Source organism: Narcine bancroftii, chromosome 3, assembly GCF_036971445.1.
Source record: "Narcine bancroftii isolate sNarBan1 chromosome 3, sNarBan1.hap1, whole genome shotgun sequence".
Lineage (NCBI taxonomy): Eukaryota > Metazoa > Chordata > Chondrichthyes > Torpediniformes > Narcinidae > Narcine > Narcine bancroftii.
Window position 1 is genome coordinate 156,358,620 of NC_091471.1, and position 20,833 is coordinate 156,379,452.

The 20,833-nt window shown below is 42.7% G+C and overlaps 1 protein-coding gene across 2 annotated transcripts in view; it reads right to left on the minus strand.

Moving 5' to 3' along the window:
* Positions 1–20,833, minus strand: part of sdad1 (SDA1 domain containing 1) — a 106,791-nt gene that overhangs the window by 10,823 nt on the left and 75,135 nt on the right. Inside the window, exons 20-22 of one of the 2 annotated variants that reach the window (XR_011353865.1) lie at positions 11,812–11,896; positions 6,725–6,886; positions 4,366–4,454 (exon numbers count right to left, since the gene is read on the minus strand). Coding sequence is in view for 1 of the 2 variants with exons in the window: in XM_069925499.1 (XP_069781600.1) it covers positions 6,725–6,886; positions 11,812–11,896 (247 nt within the window). In the remaining variant the exon portion in view is untranslated. The remainder of the gene's footprint in view (positions 1–4,365; positions 4,455–6,724; positions 6,887–11,811; positions 11,897–20,833) is intronic. The other variant, XM_069925499.1, reaches the window with a different exon arrangement.

A 20,833-nucleotide genomic window follows, 5' to 3' on the forward strand; every position in this document is an offset into this window, starting at 1 on the left:
CCACGTCCTCCCCCTCCACGTCCTCCCCCTCCACGTCCTCCCCCTCCACGTCCTCCCCCTCCACGTCCTCCCCCTCCACGTCCTCCCCCTCCACGTCCTCCCCCTCCACGTCCTCTCCCCTCCACGTCCTCCCCCTCAAAAGATGCTCACAAACTCAAGCTAGCATGCTGGAACATCAGAACCATGCTAGATAAGACTGACAGCCATCGACCTGAACGTCGGTCTGCCCTCATTGCACATGAACTCCTCAGACTTGACATCGACATAGCCGCTCTCAGTGAAGTCCGCCTGGCAGATGTAGGCAGCTTCCAAGAACGCGGCGCGGGCTACACACTCTACTGGTCTGGCAAGCCTTCGGATGAACGACGCCTATCTGGTGTAGGCTTCATGGTCAAGAGCTTCATTGCCTCCAAACTCGAAAACCTTCCGACAGGCCTCTCGGACCGAATCATGTCCATGCGACTCCCACTTCAAAACAAGCGTCACATCACCCTCATCAGTGTCTATGCTCCAACCCTCCAGGCGGAACCAGCAGAAAAGAACAAGTTCTACACCGACCTTCGCAACCTCATCCAACGTACCCCTACAGCCGACAAGGTTGTCATCCTGGGCGACTTCAACGCTCGTGTCGGCAAAGACTCAGAAACCTGGCCAGGAATCCTGGGCAAGCATGGCGTCGGCAAGTGCAACGACAATGGGCGCCTCCTGTTGGAGCTCTGCGCAGAACAGCGGCTTGTCATTACAAACACCCTTTTTCAGCAGAGGGACAGCCTTAAGACCACCTGGATGCATCCCCGATCCAAACACTGGCACCTCCTGGACTACATCCTGGTGCGAGAAAGTGACAAACAAGATGTGCTCCACACCAGGGTCATGCCTAGCGCGGAATGCCACACTGACCACCGGCTGGTTCGCTGCAAGCTCAACCTTCACTTCAAGCCAAAGCCCAGGAACAATAAAGCCCCCAGAAAGAGGTTCAATGTTGGAAAACTGCAGTCAGACGAAGCGAGAGGAAACTTCCAGGCAAACCTCAAAGCAAAGCTCGACGTTGCAACCCGCCTCACGGACCCGTCCCCTGAAACCCTCTGGGATCAGTTGAAGACTACCATACTGCAATCCACTGAAGAGGTACTGGGCTTCTCCTCCAGGAAAAACAAGGACTGGTTTGACGAAAACAGCCAGGAAATCCAGGAGCTGCTGGCAAAGAAGCGAGCTGCCCACCAGGCTCACCTTACAAAGCCGTCCTGTCCAGAGAAGAAACAAGCCTTCCGTCGCGCATGCAGCCATCTTCAGCGCAAACTCCGGGAGATCCAAAATGAGTGGTGGACTAGCCTCGCCAAACGAACACAGCTCAGCGCGGACATTGGCGACTTCAGGGGTTTCTACGAGGCTCTAAAGGCTGTATACGGCCCCTCACCCCAAGTCCAAAGCCCGCTGCGCAGCTCAGACGGCAAAGTCCTCCTCAGCGACAAGATCTCCATCCTCAACCGATGGTCAGAACACTTCCAATCTCTTTTCAGTACCAACCGCTCAGTCCAAGATTCCGCCCTGCTCCAGCTCCCTCAACAGCCCCTAAGGCTAGAGCTGGATGAGGTTCCCACCCTGGATGAGACATATAAGGCAATCGAACAACTGAAAAGTGGCAAAGCAGCAGGTATGGATGGAATCCCCCCAGAAGTCTGGAAGGCTGGCGGCAAAACTCTGCATGCCAAACTGCATGAGTTTTTCAAGCTTTGTTGGGACCAAGGTAAACTGCCTCAGGATCTTCGTGATGCCACCATCATCACCCTGTACAAAAACAAAGGCGAGAAATCAGACTGCTCAAACTACAGGGGAATCACGTTGCTCTCCATTGCAGGCAAAATCTTCGCTAGGATTCTACTAAATAGAATAATACCTAGTGTCGCTGAGAATATTCTCCCAGAATCACAGTGCGGCTTTCGCGCTAACAGAGGAACCACTGACATGGTCTTTGCCCTCAGACAGCTCCAAGAAAAGTGTAGAGAACAAAACAAAGGACTCTACATCACCTTTGTTGACCTCACCAAAGCCTTCGACACCGTGAGCAGGAAAGGGCTTTGGCAAATACTAGAGCGCATCGGATGTCCCCCAAAGTTCCTCAACATGATTATCCAACTGCACGAAAACCAACAAGGTCGGGTCAGATACAGCAATGAGCTCTCTGAACCCTTCTCCATTAACAATGGCGTGAAGCAAGGCTGTGTTCTCGCACCAACCCTCTTTTCAATCTTCTTCAGCATGATGCTGAACCAAGCCATGAAAGACCCCAACAATGAAGACGCTGTTTACATCCGGTACCGCACGGATGGCAGTCTCTTCAATCTGAGGCGCCTGCAAGCTCACACCAAGACACAAGAGAAACTTGTCCGTGAACTACTCTTTGCAGATGATGCCGCTTTAGTTGCCCATTCAGAGCCAGCTCTTCAGCGCTTGACGTCCTGCTTTGCGGAAACTGCCAAAATGTTTGGCCTGGAAGTCAGCCTGAAGAAAACTGAGGTCCTCCATCAGCCAGCTCCCCACCATGACTACCAGCCCCCCCACATCTCCATCGGGCACACAAAACTCAAAACGGTCAACCAGTTTACCTATCTCGGCTGCACCATTTCATCAGATGCAAGGATCGACAATGAGATAGACAACAGACTCGCCAAGGCAAATAGCGCCTTTGGAAGACTACACAAAAGAGTCTGGAAAAACAACCAACTGAAAAACCTCACAAAGATAAGCGTATACAGAGCCGTTGTCATACCCACACTCCTGTTCGGCTCCGAATCATGGGTCCTCTACCGGCACCACCTACGGCTCCTAGAACGCTTCCACCAGCGTTGTCTCCACTCCATCCTCAACATCCATTGGAGCGCTCACACCCCTAACGTCGAGGTACTCGAGATGGCAGAGGTCGACAGCATCGAGTCCACGCTGCTGAAGATCCAGCTGCGCTGGATGGGTCACGTCTCCAGAATGGAGGACCATCGCCTTCCCAAGATCGTATTATATGGCGAGCTCTCCACTGGCCACCGTGACAGAGGTGCACCAAAGAAAAGGTACAAGGACTGCCTAAAGAAATCTCTTGGTGCCTGCCACATTGACCACCGCCAGTGGGCTGATAACGCCTCAAACCGTGCATCTTGGCGCCTCACAGTTTGGCGGGCAACAGCCTCCTTTGAAGAAGACCGCAGAGCCCACCTCACTGACAAAAGGCAAAGGAGGAAAAACCCAACACCCAACCCCAACCAACCAATTTTCCCTTGCAACCGCTGCAATCGTGTCTGCCTGTCCCGCATCGGACTGGTCAGCCACAAACGAGCCTGCAGCTGACGTGGACTTTTTACCCCCTCCATAAATCTTCGTCCGCGAAGCCAAGCCAAAGATATGTATATGGACATCCAAATGAAAATACACTTGAACTTGAAAAATCCACAAAGCTATCTGGGACATTACTGGATGATAACCTCCTCACAATACAGTCTCATTGGAGTTGAGGTCTCACTGGAGTTGAGGTCTCACTGGAGTTGAGGTCTCACTGGAGTTGAGGTCTCACTGGAGTTGAGGTCTCACTGGAGTTGAGGTCTCACTGGAGTTGAGGTCTCACTGGAGTTGAGGTCTCACTGGAGTTGAGGTCTCACTGGAGTTGAGGTCTCACTGGAGTTGAGGTCTCACTGGAGTTGAGGTCTCATTGGAGTTGACTTCAGCTCTTCACTTTTTGAACTCCAAACAAGTCTTTTTTAGATAAGTTGCGTATCCTTTCCACATTTCAAGCACTTGCTTGCAATGTGTTCACTTAGAATTGCATTTTAAGTCTGATGAAGCCTATGTTTTCTTTCCCCCTTCCACCCACTCCTGTATTGTAGATCTACCATCCATTACACTGAGCAATGCATCAGCATGTCCCAAGTTTTATCAAATCTTTTCTTCATGTCAACGCTACATTTATCACTTGTCAACTCCACTAAATTCATTACAGAACATTACAGCAAAGAACAGGCTCTTCAGTCCACAATGATGTGCCGAACCTATACAAACTCAGGCCACAACAACTTAACTCTTTCCAAACACAACCCTAACCCTCTATATTTAAATGTCATTTAAATGTCCCTGTTGTACCAACCTCCACCACCCCTCCAGCAATTCATTCCAGACACTTATCCCCTCTGTGTAAAAAAAAACTGACATCTCTAAACTTTCCTCCTTTCTCCTTAAACAGATGTTCTCTGGTACTTGCTTTTATTGCCCTGGAAAAAAGGTGCTGGCTGCCCAGCGTATCTGTACCTCTCAATCTTACATACGTCTATTAAGTTTCCTCTCATCCTCATCAATCCAAAGAGAAAGCTTACTTCATATTACCTTTTCTTCATTCCAGGAAACAATCTGGTAAAGCTCCTCTGTACTCCCTCAAAAGCTTTCACATCCCTCATGTAATGAGGCAACTAGAACTGAACACAATACTCCAATTCACATTTCCATTCAAGAAAACACTGCCAAAAAAAAAAATTCTTACAAATAATTGTGAATGATCAATAACTTATAATTTTTTTTTAATCCTTTCCACAGTTACTACTTGACATGCTCTTTCTGGCACGTTCCTACTTTAATTCAGATTTTTAGCAACTGTATTTTTTTTTTAATTTCCAGTATGCTGATTCAGTGTTTGAGACCAAAAAAAGCAGAGTCGTGTTTCATTGTGGAATTAATATGAGATTAATAACACTTAAAAATTATGAGAAGCATCTTGTGAAGATGGAGGATCGCAGAGTGGGTGTGAAGTCAATTTGGGGAAACCACAATTGGACAGACCTGCTGTTGGCTCACACATCAGCCTTCACTTGTTCATTTTTTGGTATAATGGGACCTGATATTTGAATTCCTGCATATCTTTGCAAATGGAATTTATGAGATGCAATTCAATTTCAGCAAAACATTTCCACTGTTCAGTTCTCTCAATCATTTAATATTTTGTCTTTCAGTCTCTTTGAATTCTTAAAAATGGGTAGACATTTCTCTCCAGAAATACTTTGCGACCTGCTGAGTCCCTCCAACTTCTCATCGTTAGCGCAAGATTGCGGCATCTCCAGTTCACATGCTTCTCTTTTTCTCGTCTTCCTCTGAACAATGTCAATGAACTCATTGTTCCTATTCTTACCCTCACTGTTCTCTTATTTATGGTGCTTCATTAATATTTATTTCCTAGGCTCTGTTAACTGCTGTTTTAAATGTTCCCCACTGGTGTCCTTCACCAATCTTTGCCAAAATTGCTTCCTATTTTATTTTCCCCAGGTTTTATCTCTAGTCCATGAAACTAAACATTACCTCTCTGTCAATGTAATACCCTGGTTCATTTCATACGTGCATCATTCTCAGCTAGTATCATAAAAAGATATTGTGACAGAGTATATAGATATGTTTTTGGGAGATAAATTGAGAAAAGTTTGTTAGAGTAGGTCAATACAAATACTTTAAAACAGATCTTATTTGAAATACTGGAGCTCTGCTCAATGCTAGACATATTGGGGCCTCACAGCTTTTGCAAGAGCTTTGAAGAGTACTCAAGAGACTTTACTAATGGATTGTTGTTTACAAAAGGCAACAGATGAAAGAGCATGTCAGAGCCACTTCTGTTTGGAAGAGAGCTTGCTGTTCTAAGAGGGTCATGTGTTTTTGCAAGCAGAGAGAGTCAAACAGGCTTTCTCTCAGAGAGAAATACAGAGATTACTTGTACAGTGTTACAGCTAGCAACAGTAGCTAGGACTGGAACAGGACAAGCTAGCAAGCTTATGGAAAGCCCATTTGTAAGACGGCCTGGTCAAAGCCTTGTGGATCATACAAGAGGAGAAGACTGTCTGTCTAATGTTTCACTTGGAATAAGAGAAACAAAAAGGAACTCTTTAGTGACCTGAAGGAAGGAGGTTATCATCTGGAGAACCCTGAAGGGGAAAATTTTGTCAGCAAGACACTGGAGTGGCTGATGGAAGTATATCAGTTGTGGATGCCTGGAACAACAAATCTCTCTCTTAAAACTGACAAGAACCTTCCATTTACCTTTCAAGCACCAAAAACCTGGTGAACTTTATAAATGTTTAATTCTGTACACAGTATAAGAATTGTCTGCAACCAGTAAACTTGGAGGAATGAGAAGTGAGATTGGACTGTGAACCAAAGAACTTTTCTGAACTTACACATACGTTACATACACATGTGGTTAGAATTAGAAGGGGGTTAAGTTAGGTTAGATAAATCAATAGTGATAAGTTAAAGTGTAATTCTGTTTCCATGTTTAAAGATAATTAAAAGCAAATTTTGTTTAAGTAACCATTTGTCTTGGCTGCTGGCTTTGTGTGTCCTCTGGTCTTGTAACAATATTACAACAGTCCATTACATCCATTAACAGTGGCTTTAACCAGATACTGTCCTAACCATGAGCTTCTTTTCATGTGTAGCAGACAGAAAAAAATAAATGCATATTAGAAATAAAGGGTCTTTCTGTGCACCATTTACAAATAAGCAACCAATAGTTATGCATCATTCTCATGCCACTTGTGCTATTTTATCAGATCCTGAGCAATCTTTTATGGAGCTATATAGTATTTCCCCCTCCTTCTCTCTGCTCTCTGACAAGCTGGTCCTTCCTTTGCTAAGGGCGGGTGGGGGGGGGGGAGGTCCAGGATATCTTTATTTAAAAATAACAACATAAGAATAAATTAATCACCTGCTTATCCCTGAAGGAACGTCTGCCTTTTGATTTCACTTTATGGCTGTATCGCATCATCATAAAATTCTTTTGCTTTCTCTTGTCTTGGTTAGTTGTGCTTGCAAATGGATTCAACTTGGTTCTCTTTCTCACAAACTCACTTCTGTCAGATTTTCCAGCCTGGCAGATAGTTTTAAACAAAAGAAAAGTGTTTCAGATTAATAAAGAGCACAGAGCAATATCACTGAAGTTGCAGCAGTAACATTTTTGTCAAAATGTTATGGTTAGAGGTCAGACACTGAAATCACTGGCTGCTTTTCCCAAAGATAAGTTGCACATATTCTCATGGTGGGCACCAGTAGATTCATTTAGATATACAGCATGGTTACAGGCTCTTCTGGCCCACAAGCCCATGCCGTCCAAATACCTCAATTAAACTACAAACCCTGTACATTTTTTTTAAAGAGTGGGAGAAAACCAGAGGAAACCCACACAGACACAGGAAAAACATACAAATTCCTTACAGACAGCACTGGATTTGAACTTGGATCACTGGCATTGTAATAGTTTTGCTCTAACCACTATGTTAACCGTGTCATCCTATTTTTATTTACAACACAATAGAAGCTGATTCTGGCCACTTAAACCCATGCAGCCCAATTACACCCAAATGAACCTACAACCTTGTAGGTTTTGATGGGTGGGAGAAAACCGGAGCACCCAGAGGAAATCCACACAGACACAAGGAGAACGTACAAACTCCTTTCAGATCGTGCCGGATTTGAACCCATGTCGCTGGCATGGCAACAGTGTCGCGCAAATGGCTACATTAACCATAGTTTGCTCCTGTGGAGTTGCTAAAGGAGCAAAATGCTATTGTAGCACGTTTTAATCAGTTGGAATTTTACCCTAAATTGGCCAATATTTAATTAGGGCAATGAAACTGGTTTCCATTGACTGCTGTCACTTGAGTTTTCTGACGGTAGTAAGCAAAGAAAAATACAACATTAAAGCTGTAAAAATGAAGACAAAATATTTATAAATCACAACTTCCCAGTCCTCATAAATAAACAAATGAAAATTGGAGTCATGTTGCCACAAAACAATCAATACTTTCAAAGGTATTTAAACCACTTATTTATCCAGATGGATATACTTGATCAAATGCTTCGTGCTATGCTTACTTAAAGCAGCTGTGGAAGCAGAAAACCAAAGTGACCAGCTGGATTTTTGAAATGGCTATCTACAAACCCCACCGAGATGGGATGTGAGGGTCAGGACATTGCCAGATGTGATAAGGAATAGGCAAGGCTTTAAAATTGCAATTAAGGTTTTAAAGACTTTTCACTGGAGCTAAAACAAACCCACAAGCCTACACTTTTATGTTCCTGGAAAACTTTTATGTTCCTGTAAAAAGCCAATTTGGTGCAGATCCGGAAGAATTATGATGAAATAGGTTATGAGATCATAACAACCTTCTGACTGGAGGATAGTTGGAAGCATACAATACAATTAAAAGGGAATTTGGATTTTAAACAAATAGGAATCACTCAAAATATGAATTTTTAAAAAACAAAGCAAAATTGACAAGTTATTTTACAGGAATTTCAATAAATTAGATAAAATTATTGGGTAGTTGAGTTAACAGGGTTGGACAGATGGCCTGTGTGAAGAAATAGATGTATAATGATGGGCACAAGGGCCACTTTCCATTGCTTAGCTCATTATCTCCAAATATTGCTAGTCAGAGAAAATATTACAGCTTAGGCAGGGTAGCCCAGAGGGCTTGTCTACAGAGGCCATATGGGTGGAGGTGAGGAACAGGAAAAGTGTGACCACACTTAAGAGTTTGATTTATAGATGGCCCATTAGTCAGAGAGAATGGAAGGAGCAAATCTGTAGAGAGATAGTCTAATATAAGAAACAGAAAGTTGTGATAGTAGGAGGTTTTAACTTTCCACATATTTACTGGAATCCTAGTGTTCAGGAAAGTTTTCTAAACCAACAAGAGACGATGCAATACTTGATCTCCTACTAGGGAACCAGGCAGATCAGGTGACAGAAGTATGTGTAGGTGAATATTTTGGGTCCAGTGACCATGATGTCATTAGTTTAAAGTTAATTATGGATAGAATAGGTGTGATCCTTGAGTTGAGATTCTAAATTGGAGAAAGGCCAATTTTATGGAAATGAGAAAGAATCTCAGAAGAATGGATTAGGATGAGTTGTTTTAGGCAAGATGTGTTCAGTAAGTGGAAGGCCTTCAAAAGTGAAATTTTGGGAGTGCAGAGTTTGCATGTTCCTGTCAGGCCGGAGAGGCTGACGTCAGTAGTAGGTAAATTATTGGAGGGTGTTTTGAGAGATCAGATATACAAGTATTTGGACAGCCAAGAGCTGATTAAGGATAGTCAGCATGGCTTTGTGCATGGTAGGTCATGTTTAACAAATCTTTTAGATTTTCGAGAATGTTACCAAAAAAATAGATGTGCATGTTGTCTACATGGACTTTAGTAACGACAAGATCCCACATGGGAGGTTAATTCAGAAGGTTCAGACGCTAGGTATCTATGGAGAGGTTGTAAACTGGATTCAAAATTGGCTGAATGGTAAAAGACAGAAAGTGGTAGTGGATGACTACTTCTCAGACAGGAGACCTGTGATTAGTGGTATGCCTCAGGGATTGATGCTGGGACCATTGTTGTTTGTCATCTACATCAATGGTTTGGATGATAATGTTGGAAATTGGATCAGCAAGTTTGCTGATGACACTAAGATTGGAGGCGGTGTGGACAGCGAGGAAGGCTTTGCACAGGGATCTGGGCCAATTGGAAAAATGGGCCAGAAAATTACAAATGGAATTTAATGCTGAAAAGTGTGAGGTGTTGCACTTTGGAAGGCAAACCAAGGTAGGACATACAGAATAAATGGTTGGACACTGAGGAGTGCGGAGGAACCAAGGGATCTGGGAATACAGATACATGATTCCCTGAAAGTGGCATCACAGGTAGACAGGGTTGTGAAGAAAGCTTTTGGCATCTTAACCTTCATAAATCAAAATATTGAGGACAGGAGTTTGGATGTTATGGTGAGATTGTATAAAACATTGGAGTACTATGTGCAGTTCTGGCCAGCAAATTACAGGAAGGATATCAATAAGAATGAAAGAGTGCTGAGAAGATTTACCAGGATGTTGCCTGGTTTTCAGGAGTTGAGTTACAGAGAAAGATTACACAGGTTAGGACTTTATTCCTTAGAGCTAAGAAGAATGGGGGGCAGATTCGATAGAGATTTACAAAATTATGAGGGGTATAGACAGAATAAATACGAGCCGGCTCTTTCCACTTAGATTAGAAGAAATAAATACGAGAGGACATGGCTTTAGGGTGAAAGTGGAAAGATTTAGGGCGAACTTCTTCATGCGGAGAGTGGTAGGAGTATGGAATGAGCTGTCATCTGACATGGAAAAGTTGGGCTCACTCTTAAGTTTTAAGAATAAATTGGATAGATGACAGAGGTCTGGAGGGTTATGGAATGGGTACAGACCAGTGGGACTAGCAGAATGATGTTTTGGCAGAGACTAGAAGAGCTGAATGTCCTTTTTTCTGTGCTGTAGTGTTCTATGGTTCTATTAGCACTTTTACAGAAATTAATAGTCAATACATTTCTTGTTATATATTGACTATTTGCAATATGCTGGTGATAATGGGTGATGGGATTTTTCTAAATTCAATTAAATATTTTTTTGTGTGAAAAGAATATGTTGTCAAAGGATAAGAAAATGTTAATGGTACTATACATGATGCTCCACAATATGCATCAGGTTAACATTTGCTGTGCAGCTTTGCTCAAGGATGCCTAATTTTATTTTAAAATATACCAAAGAGATTTGTGACCAATGAAACTGCAATCCAATATTAACTACCACCATCAGGAGAGAAGAACTGTGGAAACTAGAAAGGGAAGGAGAGATTATTATAAACAGACACAGAACTGAGACATGGATACAATGAAGTGTAATCAGTAAATACTACATCTAAGCCTCAAAAATGGCAAATGCTAAACAGTAATTCAGTCACCCAAGGTAATTGTCAAATGTAATCAAATCTTTATGCATGTGGTTAATTTGGGTGAAAAAGCAGTTTCAGCAAAACTCATTTAAAATATTAAAAAGTGAATATTTTAGTTCAAAGACATTCAAAACCTAACTGGCAATTTGTGATTTACGGCATTTTTTCTTTGCAGGACCCAATAAAAAAGTCTCATCAAATCATGCAACAAGGCATAAGTGCCTTGTTCATCCTGAAAAACTAATTTTACAAGTATATTGCTTCAATCTTTCTGATTAATTTATTTATATTCTGGAAGTAAAAAATATATATTTTAAAGTTTCTTAATTTGATGTGTATACCTCTCTCTCTTTTTACTTCTCACATTGCCATCTGAGAGATATTTTTCAATCTAACTGGTACAGATCCCTTGTAGAAAATGGCAAATTCTAACATGTCAGAATTGAGGAAGATTGAATTTACCCCCTAGCCCTTTAAGGGCAGTTTTAAAAAAAATGCAGTATCATCTGACATTTCACCAACATTGGTCATAAGATCTGGTTCCTTCAGCTTCGGCTGAGTTATGATTCTGACAGTACAGATTTTCATACTTTCCAAATCAATCCAGGTATAGTCATACTACAAAAGGACTGATTGTGTTTGAGGCAACTCTATACTTCTTTAATTTTCTATTTTCATGGCTGTATCATTATTCTGAGCAAAATACATTCACAATCTTTTATGGCATAAATATTTAAGGAAATTAAATCTATAAAAATTTGTTCTTTAATGTCTTTTTTCAAGAGCTAAAGAAATAGGACAATAAATAAACTACTAGTTTTATGTGGCCTTTTAAAAATTAGTTCATTTCTATTTAGGGTGCTTTGGGCACAGTGCATTGAACAGCAAAATCAATCTGGCAAAGAATTAAAAAAATAAAAATAAAGCATGTTAAATATAAGAACTATCCCAGGAAGAAATCAATGCAATGTGTAGGAAGAAGTTCTTTGATCTCAAAATACAGCGAAGCTATGACAAAGAACATTCCCAATTACTTACCATGGCTGTTGCTAGTCGAGTTTCTTTATCTGACTTAGGTTTTTTATGCAACCGTTCTATATTTCGCAGTGAGAGTAGCTCTCCTCTGAAAGTTTAAGAATTTCACAGTTTTGTATTAAAAACTGAAAGCATCGAATTGGTCAATTAACAAGGATCAATAAGACAATTCTGGCTTGATCACACACTGATCCCAAACCCATCAAAGATACATAATTGACTTTCCACTAATTGACTTGCCTCTTGGGTAAAAGGATTCAAGAACAATATTGGTCAAAAATGTGCTCTGATAATATGACATCATTTATTAATGTCAGATATAGAATGATACAATATAATTTTATGCACCACTTACATCAAACACTGCAAAAATTATTTGGTTTAAAATCTGAAATTCTGGACTCGTGTTTTAGCATAGTATAGAGGTTAGAATATTTATACATTCAACCTAGCTATGCGTGAATATATCCTTTTGGTATGACAACAGAAATTTTGACAAAAGAATTATAGAAGTGGATTTTCCACTGGAACCAGAATAGCAAATCTTATGTTTATTGGCACAAAACTATCAAAACCTCAAATAAGTTTGTGAGATGTATAGCTGTTACATGGAAGTCCGACTCCCCCCTACTTATTACTCACTGGAATATAAAAATGCAAAGTTGTATCCCTCTGGAAAAGATAACTTATAATCTTAGAAAGAAATATGACATGTTTGTTAAACTATGGTAACCTTATTTGAATCATACTGGCTTAAGAATATCATTAACTTTCCCAAACAGGTTTAAATAATATAGTTAGGTAAATAGCATTGAATTCCTTAAGATCTGGCTATCAACATGGTAAAAGCTAAAACCTTTTCCTGAGGCGGCAATAATAATTTTTTCTGAATCACAAGAAAACCCAAACAAAGCAATTAATGGGCAAAGTTCCAAAATAATCTTAAGAATCATTGATAAAATTTTAAAAACGTCTTTCCAGAATCTCTCTAAATTTGGGCACTTACAAAATGTATGAATGAGGGAAGCTAATGAGGGAAAAATTTTACATTTTTCACATAATGGATCAATATCGGCATAAAAATTAGCTAATTTAAGTTTGGACGTACAAGTTTTGTGCACCACCTTAAATTGTAATAAGCAATGTTTTACACAAAATGAGGAATTATTAATCAAGCTGCAAGAAAAGTTCCAATTTTCATCTGAGAATGTTAAATTCAAATCTAGCTCCCAATAGCTCTCAATCTCTGCCACAGGATCTGAATTTAAATCCAATAAATTATTATAAATACATGATGTTAATCCACCATGAAAATAAAACTGTAAATTATTAAAGAATATTAGTGTGGAAATTCAAGGAAAATCTGAAATCTTAGACTGAACAAATGTCTAATTTGTAAATATCTAAAGTGTCTCTTGAAAAGATTAAATTTAGCTGTTGAAATGGAAAGATGATTCATCCCTACTCATACATAGTGATTACATAACGTAATATCCTATTTAAGTTTAGAGAAAATTAGATATAATATTAAAGATAGAAAGTTTCAATTTATGAAGTTGTGGGGCCTATTTTATAATTGGAAGAATTAATATTTATTGCAAGTCCCAGTGGTTCATTGCCTGCTCTCCGGGGTCACCAGGGGTTCCATATTATTGATTTTTCTTTTATTAATTCAAAAGGTAACCTTGATTAGAAGGAGGGGTTAGAGTTAGCTTTAGTTTTTTTTCTCTTTATTTTATACAAACTATTTCAATAAAAGTGTTTAACATGGTTGCATGGATCAATTCAATTCAATGAGTTTGAGGTATTACAAGCAATTATTGATGCAGTTTTATCTACTTTTTTCACATTAACATTTTTTGTGCGTACAAATGAATTATTATGTAATTGTCAATTCTGTATTTATTCTTATATGTTAAACTTAATATTTTAAGAATAATGAATTCCTGAAGATCAGGATATGGAGTAATTAATGAGGATATGCTCAAACACCCCTTCCTTTTTGGATGATTTTTTTTTATGTTAGCATTTGGTGGGGGGAGGGAGATTTGGGCAATAATATGAGACTCTAATTTTAAAATACTATTTATATGATATATGTAATAATGTTCTATGAGTCTTGGAAAAATAAAAATAAAATATTCCAAAATATAAGGATTGCCCTTGCCTCATGTCACTCAAGAGGCAATCTAGACTGACAATTTGGAATGTACTTCTGGCTAACTTTCATTAAATGTTGCAACAATAAAGTAATTAATACATGCATATACCTAATATCTTACAGAGTACACACACACAAACAAACACACAGCTCCTTTGCTTACAGGCAAAATAAAAAATAATCAATTGAGACACATGTAGCCATCATTATATCCTTGTTACCTTTCTCTTCAAGTAAACTTTAAACAGAGTAGAACTTTACCAGCATGCACAAAGCTCTTTTGGAGTATAACAGAGGAGAGGCAGGGTTATTTACTTTGGCTGGGCAATTCTGGAATGGGGAAAGGGGTGTCAAATTCTCAAAACGAGGGTCAACCATTTAGGACAGATGAAAAGAAATGTCTTCATCTAAATTAGTGGTTTTCAAACTCCTCCCCCCCCATCCCCCCAACTCACATTCCACCTTAAGCAATCCCTGTGCCATAAGTGCTCTGTGATTAGTAAGAGATTACTTAAAGTATAGGTGCCACAAGACTCGCACCACCAGGTTCAGGAACAGCTTCCACCCCTCCATCATCAGACTCCCCAATGACAAACTCAATTAGAGACTTATTTAAGGACTCTTACTTGTGCACTTTTTTTCCCTCTTTGTATTTGTTTATACTTTTTTATTTGTTTACACATATATGCATCTTCTTGAGTAGTTTTTTGGACAATCATTAATTCTGCCTCACCCACAGGAAAACAAATCTCATGTAAATACTAACAATAAATTTGAACTTAGACCTTTGAATAGCATACTAAATACTGAGTGAGCAGAACTGCCAAAAGCCTACAGTATTGAGAAAAAAACAGTAGGGATGCCAGGGCTGCAATATTTCTGTTATCACTGCAGCTTGTGGGAATTGGTAGATTTGAGCAACCTTGTCTTGGAGCCAAAAGCTACTCAAGGTGGAGGCACTTTTAGCAGAGTTGTTTCAGTGATCCCCAGTTAAAATTAAAGACTTTATAATACCTTGAGAATAGATGGGGAATTAATCACATAGCTTGATTTCAACAGTCACAACCTTTTGGAGTTTCCTACTGTGACAGAATTGTGTTAATATTAATCTTCATATATATACACACACGTGGCTGTGTGAGCAGTGGAAGAAACAGAGCCACCACTTTGAGGGCGTCAACGACTGTTTTTATTTAAATTCAGCACGTCCCTTTAAGGGCAGCATGAGCTCAGTCACCTGGTACATTGTGACATCATAATCTCTGTCCAGGGCGTGCGCTAGAAGGGAAGCTGGAGACAGAGAGAAACATCTAACGACACCATTTCCCCATGGCTGCCCCGCCATGTGGCAATACAAACAGGGCCGATTCGCCATGAGGATGTGCGCCACCACACAATCCCCCCAGAACTGACTACGCATCCTGTTGCTTTGGCGGACGGCCCTGGCGCTTGGGTGTGGCCATCTGCACTGGCTGTGATAAGTCCAGATGGCCGCCTTCAGGCGGTCCATCGTAAAACGTTCCTCTCTCCCCCAACGTCCAGGGTGAAGGTTCCGCAGGACTGGTGCAAGACTTTGTATGGTCACTGTAGCGGTGCACCTTGTGGTCCCCTCCGCAGGAAAACGAACTGGGCCAAGTCGAGCTCTTTGGGGAGAGGAAACGGCCACGTGCCAGAGGTGGGGAGCTAGGGAAGCCAGTCGCCTGCATAGGTCCACCAGCAGGTTTTTGTTGGTGGCCGTGGTGTCAGGATCTGGGTCAAAAAACTCACCCGGCAGAGAAATCGGTGCGCTATAGCCCATCTCCATTGCTGAAGCCTGCAGGTCCTCCTTGGGTGCCTTCCTAATCCCGAGGAGGACCCAGGGTAGTTTGTCCGCCCAGTCTGGTCCAGAGAGCCTGGCCATAAGCAATGCCTACAGGTGCCTGTGGAACCTCTCCTCCAACCCTTTGGACTGTGGGTGGTATGCTGTGGTGTGGTTGGAGCTTGACCCCCAAGAGCTTCGCCATCTGAGTCCACAGGGCAGATGTGAACTGTGCCCCTCTGTCACTAGAGATGTGCGCTGGGACTCCGAAACGGGCGATCCATTGGCTGACCAGAGTCCTGGCGCACGTTTCCTCGGAGGCCTCCTAAATCGGGATGGCCTTGTGACCCGATCCACCACCATGAGGAGGTAACAAGCCTCCTTGGACACTGGCAGGGGCCTGACAACATCAACGTGGATGTGTTGGAATCTGAGAACCACAAGGTCAAAGTTCTGGATGGGGGCTCGCATGTATCGCTGGACCTTGGAGGTTTGGCACCTGGTACAGTTCCTGGCCAGTTCCGCCACCTCCTTCTGCAGGTAAAAGTTCAACATCCTTTCAGGGTGAAGGGTTTGGGGAATTGTTGAACAGCCGCTTCTCTGGCACTGGCACGGCCCCAGTCACCGAAATGGAGTGCCCCAGGAACTGGAGGGACTCCTTGCTGAACTGGCATTTGGCCACATTCACCGTGAGGCCAAAGACCGCCAGCCGGCCAGAGTGTGCAGAGGTGGGCTTTGTGTTCATCGCGGTTGCGGCTGGCAATGAGAATATCATCAGGTAAATGAACACAAAGTCCAGGTCTTTTCCAACCGCATCCATAAGGCACTGGAACGTTTAGGCCGCGTTCTGTGGACTGAAGGGCATACGCAGGAACTTGAAGAGGCCGAAAGGGGTGATAATGGCCGTCTTACCCATGTCGTCTGGATGCACCGGGATCTGATAGTATCCTCACACGAAGTCCACTTTGGAGAAGATCCCTGCGCTGTGGAGAAGTCCTGTATGTGGGGCACCAGGTACCTGTCAGGGGTGCTTGCATCATTCAACTGACTGTAGTCCCCGCACGGTCTCGAGCGCCCGGACAATTTCAGGACCATATGGAGCAGCGATGCCCAGGCGCTGTCCGAGTGGCGGACGATTCCCAGTTCTTGGAGCCTGGAGAACTCCTCCTTTGCCTGCTGGAGCTTCTCAGGAAGCAGCCATCTGGGTCTAGCATGCAGCAGGGGGCCCTGTGTGGTGATGTGGTGGAAGACCCCAAGCTGGGGGAGGGCGGCATTGAACTGTGGTTCTAAGTTGGCAGGGAATTTGTGCAGGATCTCATCGAACTCGTTCCTGGTGGCGGCTATGGCGGCAATTTCAAGCCTGCGGGCTTCTGCTGTGTCCAGTCAGGAAGAGTGGAACATTCGGGCGTTGACCAGCCTTTTGCCCTTCATGTCAACCAGTAGGCCATGAGCTCTGAGGAAGTCGGCCCCTAACGGAGGCTAGGACGAACCTCCAGTAGAACTTCTCTTTCCCGATCTGGATCTGTGCTCTACAGGTGCCGTAGGTCCTGATGGTGGAGCCGTTGGCCGCCTACAGGGTTGGACCTCGAGATCAGGTGCGAGTCTTTAATGTTGTGGGGGCGGGGGGGAAAGATGCTGAGCTCAGCCCGTATCCACCAGGAATCAGCGGCCGGTGGATCTGTCTGTCACATGAAGGAGACTGTTTGTGTGGCCAGCCGACGCAGCCATCAACGGCGACTGGCCTGGTCATTTCCCTGAAACCTGCAGGGCTGGCAGTAGAAACACGAGGTCAACTGACCCTCCTCTGGCTTGGTCTTGGTAATGGCTTGTGGTCGGCTGGCTCCTGGTCGTGCTACCTGGTTGAGGGCTGCTTTGTTCTCCCTCTTTGTGCGCCAGAGGGCATCTGCACGGCTGCTGCTCTCTTTGAGTTCGAGAAGTCGTCATCTGTGAGGAGCAGCTAGATGTCCTCCGTCATCTGTTCCAGGAATATTTGGCGGAAGAGAAAACAAAGCTTGTAGTCCTCCACCAGGGCCAGCATTTCATCCATCAGCCCTGACAGACTACAGTCCCCAAGGTCCTGGAAACCCATTACTGGGGAGTTAGCCCAAAAGTTCCAAGCAGCAGGTCTTTGAGGACAGTGTATTTGCCCGTAGCCAGGGGGTGGTGGATGATGTCATCCATCCTCCCTGCCGTATCTTGGTCCAGAGCGCTCACGACATGATAGAACATCGTGGCGCTGAGGAGATGTTGCAGAGTTGAAATAGTGGTTCTGCCTGCCCGATCCACATTTCTGGTCAGTAGGTCCAAAAGGGGTGGAAGCTTGATGGAGACAGCATTAACTTCTGCTGAATCCATGGTGTTTTGAGTCCAGAAAAACATCTGGGCTTGTCGGGGTCATCACTGTAGCGGTGTGAGCAGAGGAAGAAACACAGCCACCACGTTGAGGGTCGTTAACGACTGTTGTTATTCAAATTCAGGGCAGCATGAGCTCAGTCACCTGGTGCATTGTGACATCATAATCGCTGCCCAGGGAGCACTTGCTGGAAGGGAGGCTGGAGTCAGAGAGAAACCTCTGACAATGCCATTTCCCCATGGCTGCCCTGCCACATGGCGATACAAGTGGGGCCAGTTCGCCATGAGGATCTGCACCGCCAAACACACATTTTATTTATTTATTTAGTAAAATTCTTTTGTGGGTATAGACACAGGGACACACATAATTACACACTCAGAGAATCCTCTGAAATGGCAACTGGCACATCTCGGAGACCACTTGTCTGCTTATTCATTGTTCTACTGGAAGCCTGTTTGCTTAAAGAGACAACGTCAATACTAATACAAAGCTGTAAACAGTCATAAAAGTCTTATGACTGTTCTCCAATAAAAATTCAAAACAAAGCATCTGCGTACACACACAACCATTCTGATGGCTGGTCTCAGCAGACAATTCAGTCACATCCACTCATACTTTTGGAAAAGATGAAACTTCAAAGACAGCAATGATGTCATGTCAGAAGATTGAAGTCATTTTCAGAGAACATATTACTGAACAGAGGACATTTTGAAACCAGAAGAAGTTGCTTGACCATCCAGGACTAAAATGCAGTAACAATCCTTGGGAGACAGAAGGCTACTCATGTTCTCCTTATGAAAAGGAGGAACACCATAAAAGTGGTTTTGAAGATTTTAGCCACTTCAGCCATCTCTTGAAAAGAGGACAGATTCAATGTGACCATTGAATGCCTTGCCTGGGTTTATGAAATCATCATGGAAGAAAAACAAGTTTAAAATTTCCATGCACGAGAGGAAAATCATTTGTCTAAACAAACAATTCTTTGAAAACAACTCGACAAGAAATTCATGAGTTTTGAGAAGTCTGATGCCTCACACCTACTCCTTTAGAGTAGTGAATGTTTGGAATTCTCTAACCAGGGAAGTGGTTAAGGCTGCCTCATTAAACATACTTTAAAATTTGGTTAGATAAATTTTTACATGATAGAGGAATTAGGGGATATGGGGAGAAGGCAGGTAGGTACTCCTGTTCCTACTTCCTATGTTCCTATAATTGTTTCTGAACAGCAGTATAGACTGAGTTTGAACACAAAAGTTTTCTGAGAATGAACTTTAAAATCATCTCTTCAGAATTAAGCTTAAACTTTAATTGTTTGGGTTTTGCCACACACACAAAAATATATATATATATATATTTGCGCATAGTGGGGTTAAGTTAGAGTTAAGCAAGAAGTGTTGTTATTGATAGTTATTATTAATAAAAATTGTTTTGAAGATACCATTGTCTTGGTAAATTTCTATTGCTGCTAGTCAAGTACGTAACACCTAGAACTGTGTGGATCACAGTTAAAAGGATTGTTTGTAGTTCAGAAAGATCAGGGGCCCCAAGATTCAATGATGCTTTAGCCGTAATCTGTATTCACTGTGTGAGGAAATTATGGTATACAAAATGCGCAGTCTCATCACTAACCGAGTTCAGATCAAATCAGGCATGGACAATGCAAAGTCTCCCTCCCCTCCATCGAATGTGTGTCTACCCGGATTGTTTTCTGAAGAGGGCAGGCAAAAATCATTGAGGACCCCTTCCACCCTGCACACAGCATCTTTCAGCTGCTCCCGCCAGGGAAGAGATACAGGAATATCAGAACTAGCACCACGAGGCTGAGGAACAGCTTCTTCCCACAGGCAGTGATAAAACATAGAAACACAGAAGATAGGAGCAGGAGTAGATCATTCGACCCTTCGAGCCTGCTCTGCCATTCAACGAGATCATGGCTGATCTTAAAGTTCAGTAACCCGTCCCCGCCTTCTCTCCGTAACCTTTAATACCCTTATACTGAAGAAATAGATCTAATTCCCTCTTAAATATATTTAATGAACCTGCCTCTACTGCCCTCTGTGGCAATGAATTCCACAGATTCACCACCCTCTGGGTAAAGAAATTCCTCCTCATCTCGGTCCTAAATGGTTTGCCTATTATCCTCAAACCATGGCCCCGGGTTCTGGATTTTCCCATCATTGGAAACATCCCATCTGCATCCATTCTGTCCAGTCCTGCCAGAATTTTATATGTCTCTATGAGATCCCCTCTCAATCTTCTAAACTCCAGCGAGTACAATCCCAATTTGCGCAATCTTTCCTCATAAGTCATTCCTGCCATTCCAGGTATCAGCCTGGTGAATCGCCTCTGCACTCCCTCCATTGCAAAAACATCCTTCCTTAGATAAAGTGACCAAAACTGCACACAATACTCCAGGTGTGGCCTCACCAAGGCCCTATACAGCTGCAGTAAGGTATCCTTGTTCCTATACTCAAACCCTCTTGATATGAAGGCCAACATACTATTTGCCTTTTTAACTGCCTGCTTTACCTGCATGCTCGCCTTCAGAGACTGGTGTACAAGTACCCCTAGGTCTCTCTGCACTTCCCCATCTCTTAATCTATTGCCATTCAAATAGTAATCTGCCCTCCGGTTTGTATTACCAAAGTGGATAACCTCACATTTATCCACATTGTAGTGCATTTGTCATGTATCTGCCCAGTCCCTCAATTTA